This window comes from Quercus suber, unplaced genomic scaffold (assembly GCF_002906115.3).
Source record: "Quercus suber isolate HL8 unplaced genomic scaffold, Cork oak 2.0 scaffold_358, whole genome shotgun sequence".
NCBI classification, from domain to species: domain Eukaryota; kingdom Viridiplantae; phylum Streptophyta; class Magnoliopsida; order Fagales; family Fagaceae; genus Quercus; species Quercus suber.
Genome location: NW_027069810.1, coordinates 37,632 through 60,906, shown reverse-complemented (window position 1 = coordinate 60,906; position 23,275 = coordinate 37,632). Strand labels below are relative to the sequence as shown.

Below are 23,275 nucleotides of genomic sequence, written 5' to 3'. Positions count from 1 at the left end.
CATGAGATTGTGTTAGCATATTATTTTATTATTTTTAGAAATAAATAATCAATTTTTAATAAGGAAATAATCAATCTAGTTTTTTTAAAAGGAAATGATCAAAGACTTTAATACTTAATTATAATTTTTTTTATTGTCAAATCTATTTAATTTTTTTTAAATAAGGCTTCAAATAGTTTTTTTATTTTTATCTTTAATAAAAAAAATCAAATGGTTAATTCAAATTTGCTAGACTACTAGAAAAATATATATTTAGTAAACTAAGTTTAGCACAATTACTTTAAGTATCTTAGTGGTTGGGAGAATTTTCTTAAGAAATTCTATTACAATATCTCAAGATCAATTCTTCATACACTTCCTATATATTTTTGTTAAAAATTTTAAGTTATTGGACTGGGCAACGGGTTGGGCCAACGGGCTGGGCTACTGGGCTAGCCCACTGGGTGCCCATGGGCATAAAAACTAGCCCACAACCTAACCCACTGGGCTAGTGGGCTACCCATGGGCCTTAATAACAACGGGCTGGGCTGCCCATTAGCCCGATGGGCTGCCGGGTTTTTGGGTCGGCCCGTGGGCCATGGGCTATTTGATGACCCTTAGTTTGGAGGATGAAAAAGTTAAATGATAGAAAATAAATATAAAATTCCTTTATTTGGTTGAGAAGAAAAATAATTGGATAGAAAAAAATTATATAAATTTATTATCATAACCCTATTAACTTTTTTTGAGAGGACATAGCTCTATTATCCAATATAAAAGAAATGTTTTGTTTGTTTTGACGTGTTTTCTAGAAAATAAATCATTTTTCATTCAAAAAGTATTTTTTATAAAATTATCTCATTTTCTTATGTTTGGTAGCAACTTTAAATGAGTTGAAAAACGATCTCTTAACTTTCCTTATTTAGCTTGCCGTGAGATAAATTTATTTATTTATTATTTATTTTTTTAATGTGGAAAAAAATCTCTAAAAAATAAACCATACTTTTTTGGTTGACTAAAAATAGTTTTCATTTTATTCATTTTTTCTGATACTACCAAATACTGGAAAACATGAAAAACTATATTTTCACATGATTTTTCTCTTGACTTTCTTTATTTAGCTTGCCATGAGATAAAATTGTTTTTTTTTTTTAAAAAATGTGGAAAACAATATCTAAAAAATAAGCCATACTTTTTTTGTTGACTAAAAATAATTTTCATTTTATTCATTTTCTGATATTACTAAATACTGGAAAACACATAAAACTATACTTTCACATGATTTTCCATTGAAAGAAACGAAGCGGTTAGTAATATACGTGGGCTAGTTGTTTTTATTTTATATAAAAATGAATGTATAGAGAAAGAAGTTAAAATAATGTAAATTGTGATGTGTCACTTGTATAACCTGTTTTTTCTCCAATGTTTTCCATCCCTCTAATTCTACCCCTACCAAATGATACCTATCCTTTTCACTTGTGTGTGTGTGTGTCTAAACTGGTTGCACATAAATTAGTTGAATTGTACCATAAATTGGTTGAATTGTGAACCGACCTATATACCAATCCAGTTATTGTATAAAACTAGAGTTTTTTAAAAATCTTAAATAATGGCAAATTAACTATCCTACCAGTAAAATAAGGGGTCAGTTTAACTAGACAGAAGCAAACAACTAAGCAAATATTGCAATTTTGTAAGAATTGATGAGACAACAATCATGAAGGAGTAGTTGATGATGGAATAGCGATAAAATAGATTGAAGATCAAGTAGAAGAAAACCGGTTGTACATAAATTGGTTGAATCATGAACCGACCTACATATACCTATCCAGTTGTCCTATAAAACTAAAATTTCTTAAAAATAATGGGAAATCAACGATTCTATTAGTAAAATAGGGGGTCGGTTTAAGTTACTAGACACTTAGAGCATTCGCATCAGTGTGTCTATTTTACACATTCATTTTTACACTAAAAACTTACTTTTTCTATTTTACACATTTACTTTTACAAAACACCCACATCAATTCATTTATTTTACAAGTTATTTCAATAAAATATTTATTACACTCTATTTTTTTATTATTTTTTTTACCTACCTCCCTTAAATACCCGCGCCCTCTCTCTCTCTTTCATTTTTCTGGTTGCTTTCACGCTTTCACTCTCTTTCTCTCTAAACCCAGTCTCTGGTTTCTCTTCCAACCCACTCTCTGGTTTCTCTTCCCAACCCATCCGCCACAGCTTCGACCACCAAACGCCACCGATCCACCACCCTCCACCACCGAAGCTCCGCATCAACAATCTCCCAGCCCCGCATCACCGATCCACCATAAACCCATCCGCCACAGCTCCGACCACCAAACGCCACCGATCCACCACCCTCCACCACCGAAGCTTCGCATCAACGATCTCCACAACCCCGCATCACCGATCCACCATAAACCCATCCGCCAAGCTCCGACCACCAAACGCCACCGATCCACCACCGAAGCTCCGCATCACCGATCTCCACAGCCGCATCACCGATCCACCACCAAATCACAAAACCCATCCGCCACAGCTCCGATCTGCATCGTCGATCTCCGATCTCCGTTCTGCATCGCCGATCTCCGATCTCCGTGTTTGTGTATCTGTGTTTTTTTTTTTTTTTTTTAAAGCAAGTGTATCTCTATTTTGTGTGTTGATTTGTCTGATGTGTTTGTGATCTCCGTGTTTGTGTATCTGTGTTTTTTTTTTTTTTTAAAGCAAGTGTAGATCAGTTTTGTGTGTTGATTTGTCTGATGTGTTTGTGTTTTGATTTGTCCGGATGTGTTTGTGTGTTGATTTGTCTGGTTGTGTGCATCTGGAAAAAGAGGAAGATGAGATACTAAGGTTGTTGAGCCGGAGAAGAGAGAGAAAAAAACGAGCGAAGGAAATGAATAAATTATTCTTTACACGAGCTACAGTAGCCGTGTATATTTACACGGTTACTGTAGCTCGTGTAAAGAAATACACATTTTTATACAATTTTAGAAGAGCTGATGGAGTGCATTTTTGAGCAAAAATGTGTAAAAATTGATGTTTACATGATTTTACATGACTTTAAACCCACCGATGCGAATGCTCTTAGACAGAAGTGATCCCAACTAAGCAAATTTTGTAAATTTGTAAGAATTGACGAGACAACATCAATCATGAAGGATTTGATGTGGAATAGCGATAAAATAGACCCATGCCATGATCAAGTACAAGCTANTTATGTTTAACTTGATTAAGTTAGAATATTTTAATTAATTGCTTTGCTATGATTTTCTCTTTGATTTTTCCATAATATTATATTTGACATGTTTGGAATAGGATGTTCTTTATTTATGCATGATTTCATTTTTGTCGGATTTGATTTGTAATTAATTGATATTTGACTTAATATATTTTATTTGATATTTGATTTGAATTTATTTCCTTTTATGTCATTATGTAAGACTTTTTCCTTGCGTGTTTTATTTGACTTAATAATTGCATGATTAGATTTTGGGCTTTGTTAACAATCTCCTTAATTAAATGTGGCCTATCAACTTTAGTAAATGCCATCCACAAGTCAAGTGGGGTTGGATGTCTAACACCTTCCAATACTCATGCCTTACCTCCGAACTTATTTTCTAGTATGTAAATTCACGCAAGAGACCCAATTTGGTTCCTAGACCTAAATCAAGTGGCGACTCCCAAAGAAAGAGAAAGTAGGCCATGCAACCCGCAAGTGTGCGACGATGCGCCCACAGATGGCATATTCTTTAATTTTGCTATTTGCAGCTGGTTGAAGAAGAATATGTGTTCAACACAAAATCCTAGAGAATCAAATCTACCATAGAAGCATTTCTTTGCATATGGAATATGGAGTTTATGGTTTCACCACAACAAGAGATTTTTCAAAAAAGAAGAATCAAATTACAGATTGGTGGGAGAAGTGAGGAATCTAGCCCTCAACTATTTTCATTGTGCTGGGTGTGTCAAGCAGATTGTCAGTCGAAGTCTAGTCAATGTGAGGTGGAACAAACCAAATTTGAACTAGTACAAACTAAATACGGATGGATTAGCTCTAGGGAATCCAAGCATGGCAAGAGGTGGAGGTCTCATTCATGATGATAACTATGAAGCATGGGTGCGTTTCCAGATTCGGGTGCGGTTGCAGGTGCAGGACTCAGCAATTTTGGAAAAAGTAGGGTGTGGGTGCGGCCGGGTGCGGCAATTAAAAAATTATTAAAATATTTTTATTTATATTTTCTATATATTGCTAAGCATATTTTTTACATTATATAAACATATACCAAATTTTAGAGAAATAGTAGATAATAACTAAAACATGATGTTCATAAATTAAATACAACCCACAAGTTTAAAACTAAAACATTCCATGATGTTTGGAAATTAAAATACAACCCACAAGTTTGAAAGTAAAACAAAATAAAACATAATCAACAAGACAATCAAATACAACCCTCATTATCATTATCAAGATTAATAGCTTCACTTCAAACTTCACGTTCACTAGTAGTAACATTAGTGCTAGCATTCCCAATAACCATGGCCTCCAGCTCTGGCTCATCAAGTGTAAGGTAGCGTTCTCAAGAATTCCAGCTCCTCCATGTATGTCATTGTCATTCCAAGAGTCTCCTACAATATTCCACATCTTTGTTGCTGCATTTATGTACTCTTATTGCGCCTTGACAAGAGTCGAAGATTAAAATGCACATATACCAAATCCTCAGCACGTGCAAGAGCCATTTTGTTTCTTTTTAAGGAATGAATGAATTTGTATGTGCTCTAATTCCTCTCAACACACAAGGATGAACAAAGTTGTCCATGAAGTTTTAAGGGCAAGGGTTTGAAGCTTTAGTAATGAGGAGCCACGATATTGCCACCAAACCAAAGGTTGTAAGGCCCACCTATCTGTCAAGACATCTGGTGAAGGAAACCTCCCTTTTGAAAATGCAATAAACTCAACTTTCACCACCCTTAATTCACTCTCATCTTCAAAGTATCGCTCCAAACACTTGCTCATTTCCATAGAAATTTCATGATCTTGATGTGGAGTGATGCGTTTTGGATTCTCTGAAAGCCAATCAATGGAATAATAACTAGTTAAAGATTAAAAAAAAAAAAATATATATATATATATATATAAATGATGAAACGTGTGTTTTATTAGAAGGGAGAACTAAGGAAAATAGAAAATGAAAGTACTTACTTAGGATTTTGAGGAATGAGCCAAGCAATGTTGTGGTGTACAATTTTTAGTCCATCGATCAATGAGTATATCATACACCACATTAAAAAATGAGTTATACTCATCATCTTCCAAGCTTTCATGCCGATATATTACTGCCTTCTCCTTTTCTATCATTGAATCCCACATTTCATACACAAAATGAAGACAATGCTTATCTATGTCTGCTGCTCGTAGCATATCATAAATAGAAGCTGTGAATTCAAAAATATATTCAACAACATCCCACCAACGATCACTTAGAATCATATCTTTCACTTTTTGAGCTTTTCTAACATTATCCTCCCTCTAAGAAGCCCATTGGTCACTAATAGCCATGGCTTGAAGGCTTTTTTTTTATCAACTTCAACCTTTTCAGCATTACAACAATCAAAGCAAATCTAGTATCAGCAACTTGGAACAGTTTTAATGGAAAAAATTCATTAAACATTGCCAACCTCATTGCATGGTTCATGATAAAAACACGTATGAAGGATGCATCATCAGCAAGACGTGTAATCCAATATGTAACTTCATTCTTTTCAATGTTTTTTGCTACACAAATATTCTTCAAAGCTAGATTGAGAGTGTGGACAACACATGGTGTCCAAAATATTTTAGGATACTCACCTTCAATAAGAGCTCTAGTAGACTTCATCACACTAACATTATCAGTAATGACTTAGACAACTTTTACATGTCCAATCTCTTTTATAGCATCCTTCAACACCCCAGCAATAAAATGTTTGTCTTTGAACTCATCTAACCCATCAATAGACTTTATAAACACTAGACCCCATCTGATGCAGCCATAATATTAATAAGAGGCCTCCTTTGTGGATATGATCATGTTGGGGTTTATGCCCTAAAATCCAATTTATTGGCATGTTATAAATAATTAAGTTGTTTAATTATATGAGACTATTTATGAACTAATGAGACATTATCATAGTCCTTGAAATGCATTGTATGTGATTTAGTCACAAAAGATATAAATCACAAGTTCCTTGTAAACTCAAAATATAATTCGTAGTCGGTGATGAAATTGGGTGTTTTATCTGCGAAGACTATAACACATCAACTAAGATAATTTGTCTTGATCATGGAAGTGAAGACTTCTAGTTGATGTGTTGATATGTCTTAAAGTTAAGACATATTGAACCGAACCGTTGTGAGATTAATTATTCAATTAACAACTGTCACCTGAATAATTAATCTCACGACTTCTAATTTCATAGACTCTCAATCCTGAGAGGATAGTGAACCCAATCATGAAATGTAGGTTATTTTGATATATCAAGAGTGAGATCTAATATTTACGGTCAAAACCTCAGTATGTTAGGTAACCACACGTAGTGTTAAGGGAACACATATTCTCAAGATGGAATCCATAATCTCTTTTTGTAGAGACACGAAATATCCCCTTGAGATAAGTTTAATGGGAACTGGTTATTTAGGGCGCTCACTTTAGTAAGAAGTTACTAAAGCTTATATTTATTGAAATTGGATTTCAATAAATGTGAATAATTAAAAGATTAAATCGAATACTCAAGAATAAAATAGTTGTTTACAAAGTGACAGTTTATTATGACTTTGTTCACTATGGATATTTCATGGAGGGGTCAAATGATATTATTAGAGTCTTGGAATATAATTTATTAATAAGGTCTAGAGTGCAATTATATTTATATAGTGGTATCAAATATAATTAATGGTAACTTTGGACTTGTCAAGAGTTGATAGAAAAGCCCAAGGCCCATTGGAGCTAGTGTCTTATTGGTCCGTTTTGGTCTCACTCCAAGCCACACACTAAAGCACAATTGGAAAGGCCCAATAGGCCTGCACAATTAAATAATCAGTTAGTTATAAAGGGAGAAACATATAGAATTTATTTTAAGTGAGACATCATAGTAAAATGGTGTGTATGTGTGAATGAAGCCACTCGATTATTCTCCCTTGAAAACTGATTGAGAGGCCACACTTCTTGGGCGTAAAGTGGAATCAGAGTGAAGATTAAAAGTGTTCCCAAGTATTTCTAATATTTCGTTTTGAATTTCACTGCACCAAGGTACAGTATCTTGTTCTTAAATTCTAAAATTTACATAGTGCATATTATTAATTATGAATGAAATAGATCTATGTTTGTCGCTTCAGCTGTGTGTTTTGTATGAGATACAAAACTAGATTTTCCAACATACCATCCATCAGAAACTATAGTTACACCATTTGCAAGCCAAGAGTCCTTAATTGGTTTCAAAAGTCTTTCAACATGAGCTCTTCTTTTTGCAAAAGTGTTGTTCTCAAGGCATTGTATTCAAGAGGAACATAACTCAGAATGTTATGGTTAGCAGCATATGCATAGGAACTACGATAATTTGGGTTCCTTGCAAAGTGAAACAGAAGCCCACCGGTATAAAACATCCTAGCAATTCCACTATCCAATTTGTGTCTAGCATTATTCTGGAATGCTCTCTCCAAAGCAAAATTTGCAGTCACCTTCCTCCTCTTACCATCAATTGGATCTGTACTGCCACTCCCTTTCTGTCTCTAGAATGAGGGAATAGGCCCACGGTCTAGAGAGGTGGGGGTAAGAGAATTTGACTTCTGTGTTCTCTCTCTAACTTATCATTCTCAACCTGATCATGCATTCTCTACATTTCCAATCTATGGCTTGGTGTCACTTTAATGCATGCTCTAATGCCTTTGTTACTAATTTTTAATAAATGAGCCTTAACCCTAGAATAGGATCCCAAAAAAAACTCCACCACAATAGTTGCACTTAAAATGTGCGTTTCCACCTGATTTAGAGGTAGAGCTAAGTAGTTTTTCCAATTTAGTCACATATTGCCAAAGAGGAGCTTCTTCCTTTGGCACTTATTCATCTAATGGAGGTGAAGTTTCTGTGCTAGTAATTTCATCCATTGAGTTTCTGTGCTAGTAATTTCATCCATTGAAAATTCAATAATTTCAATTTAACTTACAAATAATTTGACAAAGATATAATAACTAAATAAAAATTAAACCCAGGTCACAACATTACAACTTATATAAAAATTTAAAAAATTAAATCACAATGAGTAATAGAGCATGTGAAAGTATAATGGAGGGAGAGAATGAAAGCTTTGATACCTGAGTTAGCTTGAACGAACTAAAATTCTGAATTTACAAAGAACTTGTGATTTATATCTTTTGTGACTAAATCATATACTATGCATCTCATAGATTATATGATAATGTCCAAATATTCATATTATCATTATTTTAGATAAGAAAGTAACTTTATTAATTATAATATAATAGCATATATCATGTCATATATAGTATCATACAATAGAATTTAAAGGGCACATATCCTAATAGGATATAGAATGCATTTCAATGTAAAACAAATGGCATAAGATTGCTGTCAATATAAATATATTAGAATATATATATATATATATATATATATATATATATATATATATAATATATTGAGAGAAGAGAGTCTATAGAAGAAGAACCACAATCACCCAAATGCCCTTTCCAATCCTATCACTTATTGCCAAAAGGTAGGTGAAGATTCCATTAAAAATTACAACATGAAACTGAAACCAAGGAAAAATCTCAGAAATTTTCATTATTATAATTCTATATTATAACATTTCATTTACAAAAATCAAATCCTTTCCACTTTTAGTTGTAGCGACACTATAATCTTGATTCTTGTAATTCCCCTTTCCGATGCTAGCACGCATTGCCAAAAAAGGCGGTGGAAGATTCCAGTGAATATTACAGCCGCTTAAAATCAAGGTAAAATCTTAAAAAATGTAGAGTTTATTTAAAATCAGCTTATTTGGCTTAAATTTTAAAAAAAAAATTACTAAAAATATCATAAATAAAAGTAAAATTAACTGAAATAGTATAATAAAATTTATAAATAGTACCAAAAAGTGTAGTAGAGGTCATAAATAATATAAAAAATTAAAGCATTCATATCAAATATATCAAAAATATAGCATTTAGCATCTCAAACCACTATTTATTTATTTTAACACTCCACTTTATAATACGTCTAACATTAAAGGTTTTATTTTTTATCACTTCATTAAAATATTATTTATTTTCATCAAGTAAGAGAGAAAGTAGTGGAGAGAGGCACAACACAAGAGAGAGTGATGAGAGAGAAAAGAAGAAAAAAGAAAATAAAAAACTCTAGCAACTCGCTACAATTTTAAGGGGATGAAAGCTAAATTTAGGATTTAGCATTTTTACATCTTGATGTGAATGCTTTCTATATTAAAGCATTTCATTTACCGAATTCAATTACTTTCCACTTTTTATTGCAGGCATATAGGGCATGCAATTACTTTCCACTTTTTATGAGGTATTAGACCTCTCATCCTCTTATATTGCAAGAAAAATGAGATATCTCAAGGAGGAAAAACATAATACGAAAATGCCTGGAAAACAACATGCTTTGACTATAGTTAGGAAATACCAACATTTCATGTTAGCCGCTTGATTCATCGGAGCAAACCTAGGTGTTATGCCATGCACCAACACTGTCCTAGGAAATGCCTTTCTAATGCTTGTATAGTTTTATTGCATATCCAGGGCTGCTAAGATTTTAACTGATGGAATGGAAGTGAGATTTTGCTTGGATTTCTTGGTCCGGGCATCATTGCTGGTCTCTTCTTGCCCTTATTCAGCTCACTTCCTAATGCTATTATCAGAACCTAACAGTATAACACAAATACAACTACAGCAGCTATACATCTTACAACACCAAAACAGCTACAGGGGAAAATAAAAAAGCCGAAAGGAGCCCAGATCTGACAGATACCAAATACAACGACATAACTACTACTATTAGTATAGAACCTGAAATGCCCCAAAGACAGCAAATTGCCCCTGTTTTGAAAAAGAATTAGAGTAGCTACTACTTTCAGCTATGACCTTCACTTCCCACCTAATCATTTTGACCATAGCCTCTTCGGAAAGTACTCTACCTTGTGAATAATAGCATTCCTTTGAAGGCAAATATAGCTTCAAATTATAACATGATACGGCAGATTGGACAACGTTACAACACAGGTACAGCACCCCAAATGAAGTGTTTGTGCATCCTAGAATATGGTACACGGTAGACCACCAATGCCAATCTACAAACAATAAGCTTCAAACTCTTACCTCCTAGTTGATTCTCACTGCAAGTCATGGCCAATAAAACTTTGAGTGTTTTATTAAGCACCAGCTCATTAAAGTTCTCCATATTCTCTTCAAGAAGGATCACACTGAACGCACTGAGCATCCAAATTAGCACATTGCTGCAACATCCAATCTTTGGTGGACAATCTGTTCTGCACTGTTTAGCCAGCCTATAAAGGAATGCTTAGGAATAGCAATGGGAAACCAATCATCTTCCATCATTTAACTTTATGGCATTTCTTCCTTATACAGTTTCCATGACCTACACAAGAATGTTTCCCTGTTTCTCTGTGATCTAAACTGGCCTGTCTTCATTTCCAATCTCAACCAAACTGAGCTTTATAAACAAGTATGAAAAGATCAAAGCAAATCAATCATTTAATTAAAACAAAAATTCAATCATCCCTTACATGGCATGAAGAGGGAGGCTTTCTTTCCAATGTGGGACAAGAGCAAAAATTGCCTAGGCTCCAATTGGTCTAGCCCTTGACCTTGAAGCAAAAAATGCCCCCACAATGTCTATGTGTCTCCACAAATGCATCTTTCTATTTACTCTTTATTTGCATATTTTGGGTGTATATTGTTAATACTATTATTCATTTTTGAGATGAGTCATATTCTTTTTTTTTTCTTTAATTAATAATGGTGTCCAAAGCTATTCAAGCACCTGACCACCGTTGTCAAAACCTGAATCGTATCGTGAATTGATTTTTAATTTTTCTGTATCATGTATCATATTGTATCGTATATCGTAAAATATACAAATACCTAATAAAATTATAGATATACATATATAAATGGTATATTCATTATAAAATTAGAATATATTCAACTAATGACCAATTTACTCATTACTTATGTAATAATATTTAACAAAGCTAACTAAATAAATCAAATTAACATATATTTATAACATATACATTCAAATAAATTAAACTTAGAAATGATAATACATGATATATAAGCCAAAATAATAATTTCGTTTTATCATCTTGCCCAATCAAGTCAAATTCTCAACCCAAAAAAAAAAATAATAATAAAACTTCATTTAGGTCAATGTTTTCATCATCTTACAAAATTATTTCTACATTGATAGTTTCTTCATCATTATCAGCTTTTACTATCTTTTTTCCTATTCTTTTATTCTAATTTTTTTTAAAAATATTTCTTCTTGGCATTGAAGCTTCTTGGACTTATAAAAATGATAATAAAATAAAAATAATTATATTTTTATTTAATACATCATTTAGAGCATAGAAAAAAAAATTGCAAATATGAAAGTAAAGTGTCAAGTGTGTACGATATTGACAACTATGCACTTGACTATTTCCGATGGGGTTACACATTTTGTATTACATTATATTCAATTATTTTTAAGAAAAAATTGTATGTAGAAATTTACAGTGATTATGGGTGCTTTTATTATTTATTTATTGATAAATTTTATTATTTATTATTTATATTTGTGCACAATTTTATTTTATTTTTGAAAAAGATATAAATAATATATTATTTGATATAACTTTTTATTTTTTGAGGAATATATTTGATATAACTTTAGTGGTGTACCTTCACCAACACCATTGATCATTGGAAGGAGTAATTATCTTGTGGCCCATGGTCTTGTGAGTGGAGAGTGGAGTGAGCTTAATTACAAGGTACCAACATCTAGATCAGAAAGTTTAGAATGACAGTGGGGCCATGGCCCCTCTAATTCCAAAACTTTCCCGACTAAGAATCATTGGATGATCAATTATTAAGTAGTTAAGAGAGAGTTAAACAAAATTCCAGGCAGAGATTCCTTTGGCTGGCTTAAATGAATGAGTACTGTTACAATTGCGTTCTCATCTATCTGTAACTCCCCAAAGTCACAAAGCCGTTAACGACACTCAACGCTATGCCAATTGCCAAGCGCCAAATCTATCTTTATTTCCTTTTTTTTTTTTTTGGTGATAAGTATCTTTATTTCTTTATTTATATATAAAAGCACCCATCACTCATAAGTCATTATACCACCCCATCTGTTTTTCCGACTTGTACCTCCGTTACAAACTCAAGGACCCCACATTACAACTATCAGTTAACAATTAATTAATATTATTCTGATACACTAATTTTAAGAATATTCCCTTAATATAATAATAATATTATTAAGATTTAATTCTACACTATACCTATTACTCTGACACAGTAGTATATACCTCAATATTCTTTTTTGGCAAACAGTACAGTACTACCTCAATTAAATTTTCAAAAATAAGTCAGGACAAAATACCAAATGGGGTTAGGCTATTTCCGTTTCTTTCTTTTTTTTGAAATTTTTAAAGGCCAAAAGGGTGCTTTGAACCATCTAAACCATATTTTACTATTATTTTTCAGTTTCATAAATGCGTCTTACTCTCTCTCACTTTTTTGTTATTTTTGCTGAGTTTTCGGGCAATTTCATTTTTTTTGATTTTATTCATTTTCAGCTTCAGCTTCAAATTTTATAAGTGTTTGGACCAAAAACATAAAATAAGAACAATATTTAGTTATAATTTCAAAATTACTGCAATTTAGATTTTAAACTAAATCAACAATGTAGTAAGTGCTAATAATTTTGCTTCAACTAATAAGTTACATAGTTTAATTTAATAATAATAAAAAAACACTAATAATGTCCCAAAAGATTTAAACGTTAAGCCATTACAATACAGTAAGTAATAAAAAGCTTCCGTGTTATAATATCCAACTAATAATGTTTGCTTTCTCAAAAAAAAATCTTAGACTTATAAAAATGATAACAAAATAAAAATAATTATATTTTTATTTAATACATTATTTAGAGCATAGAAAAAAAAATTACAAATATGAAAGTAAAGTGTCAAGTGTGTACGATATTGACAACTATGCACTTGACTATTTCCGATGGGGTTACACATTTTGTATTACATTAGATTCAATTATTTTTAAGAAAAAATTGTATGTAGAAATTTACAGTGATTATGGGTGCTTTTATTATTTATTTATTGATAAGTTTTATTATTTATTATTTATATTTGTGCACAATTTTATTTTATTTTTGAAAAAGATATAAATAATATATTATTTGATATAACTTTTTATTTTTTGAGGAATATATTTGATATAACTTTAGTGGTGTACCTTCACCAACACCATTGATCATTGGAAGGAGTAATTATCTTGTGGCCCATGGTCTTGTGAGTGGAGAGTGGAGTGAGCTTAATTACAAGGTACCAACATCTAGATCAGAAAAGTTTAGAATGACTGAGGCCATGGCCCCTCTAATTCCAAAACTTTCCCGACTAAGAATCATTGGATGATCAATTATTAAGTAGTGAAGAGAGAGTTAAACAAAATTCCAGGCAGAGATTCCTTTGGCTGGCTTTAATGAATGAGTACTGTTACAATTGCGTTCTCATCTTATCTGTGACTCCCCAAAGTCACAAAGCCGTTAACGACACTCAACGCTATGCCAATTGCCAAACGCCAAATCTATCTTTATTTCCCTTTTTTTTTTTGTTTTTTGGTGATAAGTATCTTTATTTCTTTATTTATATATAAAAGCACCCATCACTCATAAGTCATTATACCACCCCATCTGTTTTTCCGACTTGTACCTCCGTTACAAACTCAAGGACCCCACATTACCACTATCAGTTAACAATTAATTAATATTATTCTGATACACTAATTTTAAGAATATTCCCTCAATATAATAATAATAATATTATTAAGCTTTAATTCTGCACTATACCTCAATATTAATATTAATATTACTCTGACACAGTAGTATATACCTCAATATTCTTTTTTGGCAAACAGTACAGTACTACCTCAATTAAATTTTCAAAAATAAGTCAGGGCAAAATACCAAATGGGGTTAGGCTATTTCCGTTTCTTTCTTTTTTTTGACAATTTTAAAGGCCAAAAGGGTGCTTTGAACCATCCAAACCATATTTTACTGTTATTTTTCAGTTTCATAAATGCGTCCTACTCTCTCTCACTTTTTTGTTATTTTTGCTGAGTTTTCGGGCAATTTCATTTTTTTGATTTTATTCATTTTCAGCTTCAACTTCAAATTTTATAAGTGTTCAGACCAAAAACATAAAATAAGAACAATATTTAGTTATAATTTCAAAATTACTGGAATTTAGATTTTAAACTAAATCAACAATGTAGTAAGTGCTAATAATTTTGCTTCAACTAATAAGTTACATAGTTTAATTTAATAATAATAAAAAAACACTAATAATGTCCCAAAAGATTTAAACGTTAAGCCATTACAATACAGTAAGTAATAAAAAGCTTCCGTGTTATAATATCCAACTAATAATGTTTGCTTTCTCAAAAAAAAATCTAACAGTGTTTGGATTGGATTATTGTTGCGTGCTTTCTCATATTCCTAGGTGAAAAAAGAAAGTCTTTATTAATCAAAAGAGTTTAACTTTCTAATCTTTGAAAAACCCCACTCCCCCACCAACAAAACTGTCCCGTGTTCCACATCCCCCCACTCTCGCGCACACTCTACTGAGCACACAGCACACGGTTTCTCTACATCTTCGTCACGTACTCTCACGTATTCACGTGTACTATCCAAACTCATCTACTCGACACTTTCATTTACAGACAAAACTCACATTTCCTTGTTAGTATTATTATTATTATTATTCTCACTCCCACTTCGCATGTTGTCACTATGTACTCAAGGCAGCGTCCCCCACTCACGCGCGGCGGTAGCATCCGTTACGGGCCGCCTCCGCCGCAACACCCAAACGTCTACAACATAATCCCCATCCACAACCTCTTGACTGACCATCCATCTCTCCGGTACCCAGAAGTACGCGCCGCCGCATCAGCCTTACGCGCCACCGGAGACTTGAGGAAACCGCCATACACTCCATGGGACCCAAACAACGACCTCCTGGACTGGCTTGGGATCATGTTCGGTTTCCAAAAAGACAACGTGAAGAACCAAAGGGAAAACCTGGTCCTCCACTTAGCCAACTCTCAAATGCGAGTCCAGCCAGCTCCGACCCTACCGGACTCCCTCGAAGCCAGCGTCCTCCGTCGATTCCGCCGCAAGTTGCTCCAAAACTACACTTCTTGGTGCTCTTACCTCGGCCGGAAGTCGCAAATCTGGGTCTCCCATCGCCGCAACGGTACCGGAAACTCCGAGACGAACAGTCTCCGCCGCGAGCTTCTCTACGTGTCGCTTTATCTCCTAATCTGGGGTGAGTCTGCTAACCTTCGTTTCACTCCTGAGTGTATTTGTTACATATTTCATCACATGGCTATGGAGTTGAACTTAGTTTTAGACGAGAAAATAGACCCCGAGACGGGCCAGTCGTTCTTGCCTTCGATATATGGGGATTGTGCGTTTTTGAAGGGTGTGGTAATGCCCATATATAACACAATTAAGCTTGAGGTTGAGAGTAGTAGAAATGGCACGGCTCCGCACTCGGCGTGGCGGAATTACGACGATATCAATGAGTATTTTTGGAGTAGGAGGTGTTTCCATAAGCTGAAATGGCCTCTTGATTTGTCGTGTAATTTCTTCGCTACTACGCCTAAGGAGAAACGGGTTGGGAAGACGGGGTTTGTGGAGCAAAGGTCTTTTTGGAATGTGTTTAGGAGTTTTGATAAGGTGTGGGTGTTGTTGATACTGTTTTTACAGGCTATGATTATAGTTGCGTGGGAAGATCGTGGTAAGCCGTGGGAAGCGTTGGAGAGTAGGGATTTGCAGGTGAAGTTGTTAACTGTGTTTATTACGTGGAGCGGGCTGAGGGTTTTGCAAGCGGTGCTTGATGCCGGGACTCAGTATAGTTTGGTTACTAAGGAGACAATGTGGCTCGGGGTGAGGATGACACTGAAGTTCGTGGTGGCGTTGACGTGGATGGTGGTGTTTGGGGTGTTCTATGGGAGGATTTGGAGTCAGGAGAGTAGCGATGGGCGGTGGTCGGCTGAGGCAAATAGGAGGATTGTTGTTTTTCTTGAGGCTGTTCTGGTTTTCTTGTTGCCAGAGTTGTTGGCATTGGCTTTGTTTATTCTTCCATGGATTCGCAATGTATTGGAGGAATTGGATTGGCCTGTGATCTACTTGCTGACATGGTGGTTTCATACACGATTGTTTGTGGGTCGTGGGCTGAGGGAAGGGTTGCTGAATAATTTCAAGTATACGGTGTTTTGGATCCTTGTATTGGCTTCCAAATTCGCTTTCAGTTATTTCCTTCAGATCAGGCCACTGGCTGCCCCAACGAAGGTTCTTTTGAAACAACAGAATGTAGTTTACAGATGGCATGAATTTTTCAATAACACCAACAGAGTAGCAGTTGTGCTGTTGTGGGTTCCTGTGGTGTTGATTTATTTGATGGATTTGCAAATTTGGTATTCGATTTTTTCCTCCTTTGTTGGTGCAGCAATTGGGCTGTTTTCGCATTTGGGTGAGATCAGAAATTTTGGACAGCTAAGGCTTAGGTTTCAGTTTTTTGCTAATGCAATGCAATTTAATTTCATGCCAGAGGATCATCCGCTAAACCCCAAGCTGACACTGGTGAAGAAGCTTCGTGATGCTATCCGCCGGTTGAAGCTGAGGTACGGACTTGGTAAGCCCTACAATAAGATAGAATCAAGCCAAGTGGAAACTACCTGGTTTGCCTTGATTTGGAATGAGATCATTGTAACTTTCAGGGAAGAAGATCTCATCAATGACCTTGAGGGAAGGGTTGCTGAATAATTTCAAGTATACGGTGTTTTGGATCCTTGTATTGGCTTCCAAATTCGCTTTCAGTTATTTCCTTCAGATCAGGCCACTGGCTGCCCCAACGAAGGTTCTTTTGAAACAACAGAATGTAGTTTACAGATGGCATGAATTTTTCAATAACACCAACAGAGTAGCAGTTGTGCTGTTGTGGGTTCCTGTGGTGTTGATTTATTTGATGGATTTGCAAATTTGGTATTCGATTTTTTCCTCCTTTGTTGGTGCAACAATTGGGCTGTTTTCGCATTTGGGTGAGATCAGAAATTTTGGACAGCTAAGGCTTAGGTTTCAGTTTTTTGCTAATGCAATGCAATTTAATTTCATGCCAGAGGATCATCCGCTAAACCCCAAGCTGACACTGGTGAAGAAGCTTCGTGATGCTATCCGCCGGTTGAAGCTGAGGTACGGACTTGGTAAGCCCTACAATAAGATAGAATCAAGCCAAGTGGAAACTACCTGGTTTGCCTTGATTTGGAATGAGATCATTGTAACTTTCAGGGAAGAAGATCTCATCAATGACCTAGAACTTGAGCTCATGGAATTGCCACCTAATTGTTGGAACATTAGGGTTATTCGATGGCCATGTGTCCTCCTCTGCAATGAGCTGCTGCTTGCTCTCAGTCAGGCAGAAGAGTTAGCAACTGAACCCGACCTTTGGTTGAGGATATGCAAGAGTGAATACCGGCGGTGTGCTGTTATTGAAGCTTATGATAGCATTAAGTATTTGCTTCTTATGATAGTTAAAGATGACTCGGATGAATACTTAATTATTGAAAATTTATTCAAGGAGATAGATAAACAGATTCAGACTGGAAAGCTCACAGCGGTATACAAGATGTATGTGCTAGAAAAAATTCATGCTAAGCTAATATCACTTGTTGAACTGCTGATGCAGCAGAATAAAGATCTGAGTAAGGCAGTGAATATACTGCAGGCCTTGTATGAACTTTCCGTCAGGGAATTTCCAATCGTAAAGAAGCCCATTCGGCAATTGAGAGAGGAAGGTCTGGCACCTCGTAGTCCAGCCACCGATGCAGGGTTGCTTTTTGAGAACGCTGTTGAGTTCCCTGATGATGATGATGCTACCTTACTTAAGAACCTACGTCGTTTGCATACTATTCTTACTTCTAGAGACTCAATGCACTACATCCCAAGGAATCTTGAGGCAAGAAGGCGCATTGCTTTCTTTAGCAATTCACTATTTATGAATATGCCCCGTGCTCCGCATGTTGACAAAATGATGGCTTTCAGTGTTCTCACGCCTTACTATGATGAAGAAGTTCTTTTCAGCCTGTTGAATCTTCGAAATGAAAATGAAGATGGCATTTCCACCATGTTTTATTTGCAAAAAATCTATCAAGATGAGTGGGATAATTTTTTGGAGCGGATGCACAGAGAGGGTGTGAAGGATGACGATGATCTTTGGAAGACAAAGTCAAGGGATACTCGACTTTGGGCGTCGTACAGAGGCCAAACCTTGTCCCGCACTGTGAGAGGAATGATGTATTATTATAGGGCTCTTAAGATGCTTGCCTTTCTAGATTCTGCATCCGAGATGGACATAACGGTGGGAGCAGGAGGTATTTCTTCTCTTGGTTCAATGAACCTAAGCAATGGTTTGAATGGTGTACACTCAAGTTCTCAGAATCTCAACCGAGCAACTAGCAGTATAAGTCTGATGTTTAAAGGAAATGAGTATGGGAGTGCTCTGATGAAATTCACTTATGTGGTCGCCTGCCAGCTGTATGGGCAACATAAGGCGAGGGGAGATAACCGTGCTGAAGAGATATTATATCTGATGAAACACAATGAGGCTCTTAGAGTTGCCTATGTTGATGAGGTTCACTTGGGGAGGGAAGAGGTGGAGTATTACTCAGTTCTTGTGAAATATGATCAGCAACTGCAAAGGGAGGTGGAGATCTATCGGATCAGGTTGCCTGGGCCCTTGAAGCTTGGTGAAGGCAAACCAGAAAATCAAAACCATGCCATAATCTTCACTCGAGGTGATGCACTTCAGACCATTGACATGAACCAAGACAATTGTTTTGAAGAGGCACTCAAGATGCGGAATTTGTTGGAGGAATTCAATAACTTCTATGGTATTAGGAAGCCAACCATTTTGGGAGTTCGTGAGAATATTTTCACTGGTTCAGTGTCTTCACTTGCTTGGTTCATGTCTGCTCAGGAGACAAGCTTTGTGACCTTGGGCCAGCGTGTTCTGGCAAACCCGTTGAAGGTCAGAATGCATTATGGTCACCCAGATGTGTTTGACAGGTTCTGGTTCTTGAGTCGTGGTGGAATCAGCAAGGCTTCTAAAGTGATAAATATCAGTGAGGATATATTTGCTGGCTTCAATTGCACTCTGCGAGGGGGCAATGTGACACACCATGAATATTTACAGGTTGGTAAGGGAAGGGATGTTGGGTTAAATCAGATAGCAATGTTTGAGGCCAAGGTTGCCAGTGGCAATGGTGAGCAGGTTTTGAGCAGAGATATATATCGATTGGGTCATAGATTGGACTTCTTCCGAATGCTTTCAGTTTTCTACACAACTGTTGGTTTCTACTTCAATTCAATGTTGGTAGTAATTACTGTTTATACATTTTTGTGGGGCCGCCTTTATCTTGCCCTCAGTGGTGTTGAAGAAGCAGTGATGCGAGATACTAGCAACAATACAGCCCTTGGTGCAATCCTTAATCAGCAGTTTCTCATCCAGCTCGGTCTCTTTACTGCTCTCCCTATGATTGTGGAGAACTCTCTTGAGCATGGGTTCCTTCCAGCAGTTTGGGACTTCATAACGATGCAACTTCAGCTGGCCTCACTATTTTACACATTCTCATTGGGAACTCGTACCCATTTCTTTGGCCGGACTGTACTTCACGGTGGTGCAAAGTATCGAGCCACTGGTCGTGGTTTTGTGGTGCAGCACAAGAGCTTTGCTGATAACTATCGACTCTATGCTCGCAGCCATTTTGTGAAGGGAATTGAGCTTGGGGTTATTTTAATTGTGTATTCTACTCATAGTGACTTGTCTAAGTATACTCTTCTCTTTATAGGCATGTCGGTATCTTGCTGGTTTCTTGTTGTGTCGTGGATAATGGCCCCTTTTGTATTTAATCCTTCTGGATTTGATTGGCTGAAGACTGTGTATGATTTTGATGATTTTATGAATTGGTTATGGTATAGAGGTGGGGTATATACAAAAGCAGATCATAGCTGGGAAACATGGTGGTATGAGGAACAGGACCATCTAAGAACGACTGGTATTTGGGGCAAACTTTTGGAGATTATTTTAGATCTTCGTTTCTTCTTCTTCCAGTATGGCATTGTGTATCAGCTCCGTATTACTCATCATCATACAAGTATAGCTGTTTATTTACTATCTTGGATATACATGGTTGTGGCTGTTGGGATTTACATCATCATATCATATGCCGGGGACAAGTATTCCGCAAAAGAGCATATTTACTACCGTCTTGTTCAGTTCCTTGTCATTTTCCTTTCAGTACTTGTGATTGTTATATTGCTGAAGTGCACTAGGTTTGAGTTTCTTGATATTGTGACAAGCCTCTTGGCATTCATCCCCACAGGTTGGGGTATGATATTGATAGCTCAGGTACTTAGACCCTTTCTGCAGTCCACTGTGGTGTGGGATACTGTGGTTGCCTTGGCCCGGCTGTATGACATGCTGTTTGGGGTGATTGTCATGGCTCCTGTGGCATTGCTGTCATGGTTGCCTGGATTCCAGTCAATGCAAACAAGGATCCTGTTCAATGAAGCATTCAGCAGGGGCCTCCAGATATCTCGTCTTCTTACTGGGAAGAAGTCTAACTGAGATGCGATTAGAGGTACTTTCCATCTGAATTTTTTTAAAACTTTGGAGTTCACATTTCTTACTTAACAGTCTTTTTCCTGCTTGATAACGTAAACTAGTTTGGGATGGACTTTGGTGATTTAGCTAAACTTTCATCTGAATAGATTTAAATGTGGTACTAATTTCTTTTTCTTCACACACACACACACACACACACACACACATCATTCTTGTTCATGGCATTTGCTATTTGATTAAAAAGCCTATGTCATATTTTGCTTGTATAGCTTTATCCAGATAGATTATAACCTAGTCATGTATCTCATATGTCCTAATAATTGGCAATCCCTCAGTTGAATAAACTAGGTTATGTAATCCACAATGCAGTCAACATTTTTATTTTTTATTTTTATCAATAAAACAGTCAACATGTTATGCATTGTACTATTGCCTACAAATGCAAGCCTGTCTACAATTGAATGGAGAAAATAATTTAACCTATTCAGGCCCTTAAAATGATAAAAACACATTTGGACTTGCATTATCCAAGCCAATTCAATCCAGTTCGGAAAAGGTTTCTCTCCAAACTAGTTTGGAGAGAAACCCTTCAAGCGCCTCCTATATATATATTTTTTTATTAGATGTGAATTTTGAAAATCTAATAATTGGATTGTATGTTCTTATTATATTTTTCATGCTTGTAAAATTTCAAAAAGATCAAAGATTAATAGTTATGTTATCAATGACATGTTTAAATTTTAAGTTTTTATGGTAAAAGATTATGCACAAAAAATAATTAGATTTGAATGAAATTTGACATGCATGTTAAGAGCATAAAGAACACGTAATCCAATGGTTAGATTTTCAAAATTCACATTCAATAAAAAAATATAGGACAAGTTTTAGAGGGTTTCTTTCCAAACTAGTCTAGAGAGAAACCTTGTTTGAGGGGGATTTGTTTGGGAAACAAAAAAACAACAAAAAAGGGGACAAGACCTAGAAATCAGTATCTAAGGTTTGCTTGAAATTTGCATCAAGCAAATAAAACAGAAAAATAGATAAGAGCCTAGGTATCAACGCTAAGGGCTACTTGGAATCAACACCAAGCATGATAGGAACCCAAGAGTCAGCTGAATAAAACCTCTACCCCAAATTTTATAAATCCACTATCCACTACTTACAATAATGAACTTTAGGCCCTTTTAAATAGAGTCCCAAATTACATAATAGAAGGAAGGGAAATAAATTTCTAACCTAACAATGATATGAAATAACTTGTAATCTATTACATTAAATGCAAAAATAAAAGAGAATTAAATCCTAAAAGCATAATTCATGATCAATTAACTCCAACAAAATCAGTCTTCATTTATAGAGCATTTTTCCTGTAATATAAATAAATAAAAATATAGAGCATTTTTTGGTGTCACCAAGTAATTTGAATCAATTATATCTTATGTCTCTGAAGAGCCTTAACAAATTTGCCATGTTAGATGATATGATGGATTTTTGGTAGGATCATTTTGGTTGCCATCAGAACCTTGTTGTTCTCCTGTGGGAAATTGAACTCCTACTTGCTGTTTGGCAGTTTTTCAGTACCGGGGTTCTGTAAATTGTTGCAGCCATTTTCTAAATTCGTAGTCTTGAACTCCAAAAGTAATGAGGTATGAAAAAATCACGTCCTTCAAAAACTAAAGTAAGAAGTATTAGGTAATTGTTGTAGAAGTAACAGCAAGTGGAGTGTGCTTTTCTTGTTCTTCCATTTTCTTTCTTTTCTTGCCTAATATGGCTTTTCTTTTCCATATTTGGTAATTGATGATCAATTTCTGTAATTTATTTTCTGACTAGCCATTTCTGTAATTTTAACTGGATTGTGCTGTGTTGCAGGTAATGAGGTAGGAGTAATTGAAGTAGATTCTGCTTGCCCTGATTTCCACTGACTGAGGTGGTTTATTTACCATGCTGTGGCAATGTTTCGATTTAACGGGTGATGCATATTTTGATCTTANATTTGATTGCTTTATTCCTGAAGTCTGCAGTGTTCTAGGTTGATCTACTGAGCAATTTTGCATATAGCTAGTACACCCTAGGGGACCAGACACTGGTTCTTTAGAGAATGGGTTTGAAGAAAGTACCAATGGAGAGAAACAATGTGGATTTTCAGTGAAGTACCAATAAAGATTTTTGTAAGAAAAGATAGCCGCTAAAGAAGCTTAACGGGACAAAATGTGAACTTCCTCTGTGGAGGGTTTGCTTGAAAAAAATATCTTTGGAGGTTGTTCAATTTGCGAAA

General features: G+C 35.4%; 1 protein-coding gene and 1 non-coding gene across 2 annotated transcripts; both read left to right on the top strand.

Annotated features, from left to right (window-relative positions):
* The first annotated feature begins 14,886 nt into the window (after positions 1-14,886).
* On the top strand, positions 14,887-22,984 carry LOC111994494 (callose synthase 11). Its single transcript, XM_065760233.1, has 3 exons — positions 14,887-16,670; positions 17,239-21,016; positions 22,870-22,984. The coding sequence occupies exons 1-2, from the start codon at positions 15,108-15,110 to the stop codon at positions 21,001-21,003; spliced, it is 5,328 nt and encodes a 1,775-aa protein (XP_065616305.1). The 5' UTR covers positions 14,887-15,107; the 3' UTR covers positions 21,004-21,016; positions 22,870-22,984.
* On the top strand, positions 18,656-18,736 carry LOC111994512 (small nucleolar RNA J33). The gene has a single exon (XR_002881097.1). It is a non-coding gene; the product is annotated as a small nucleolar RNA J33 (small nucleolar RNA).
* Positions 22,985-23,275: the final 291 nt, after the last annotated feature.

Excerpts from the sequence above, each read along its gene's own strand:
- LOC111994494 (XM_065760233.1), top strand. The coding sequence starts at position 15,108 with ATGTACTCAAGGCAGCGTCCCCCACTCACGCGCGGCGGTAGCATCCGT. Across the intron at positions 16,671-17,238 it reads CACTGGCTGCCCCAACGAAG|GTTCTTTTGAAACAACAGAA; the intron begins GTTCTTTTGAAA and ends GCCCCAACGAAG.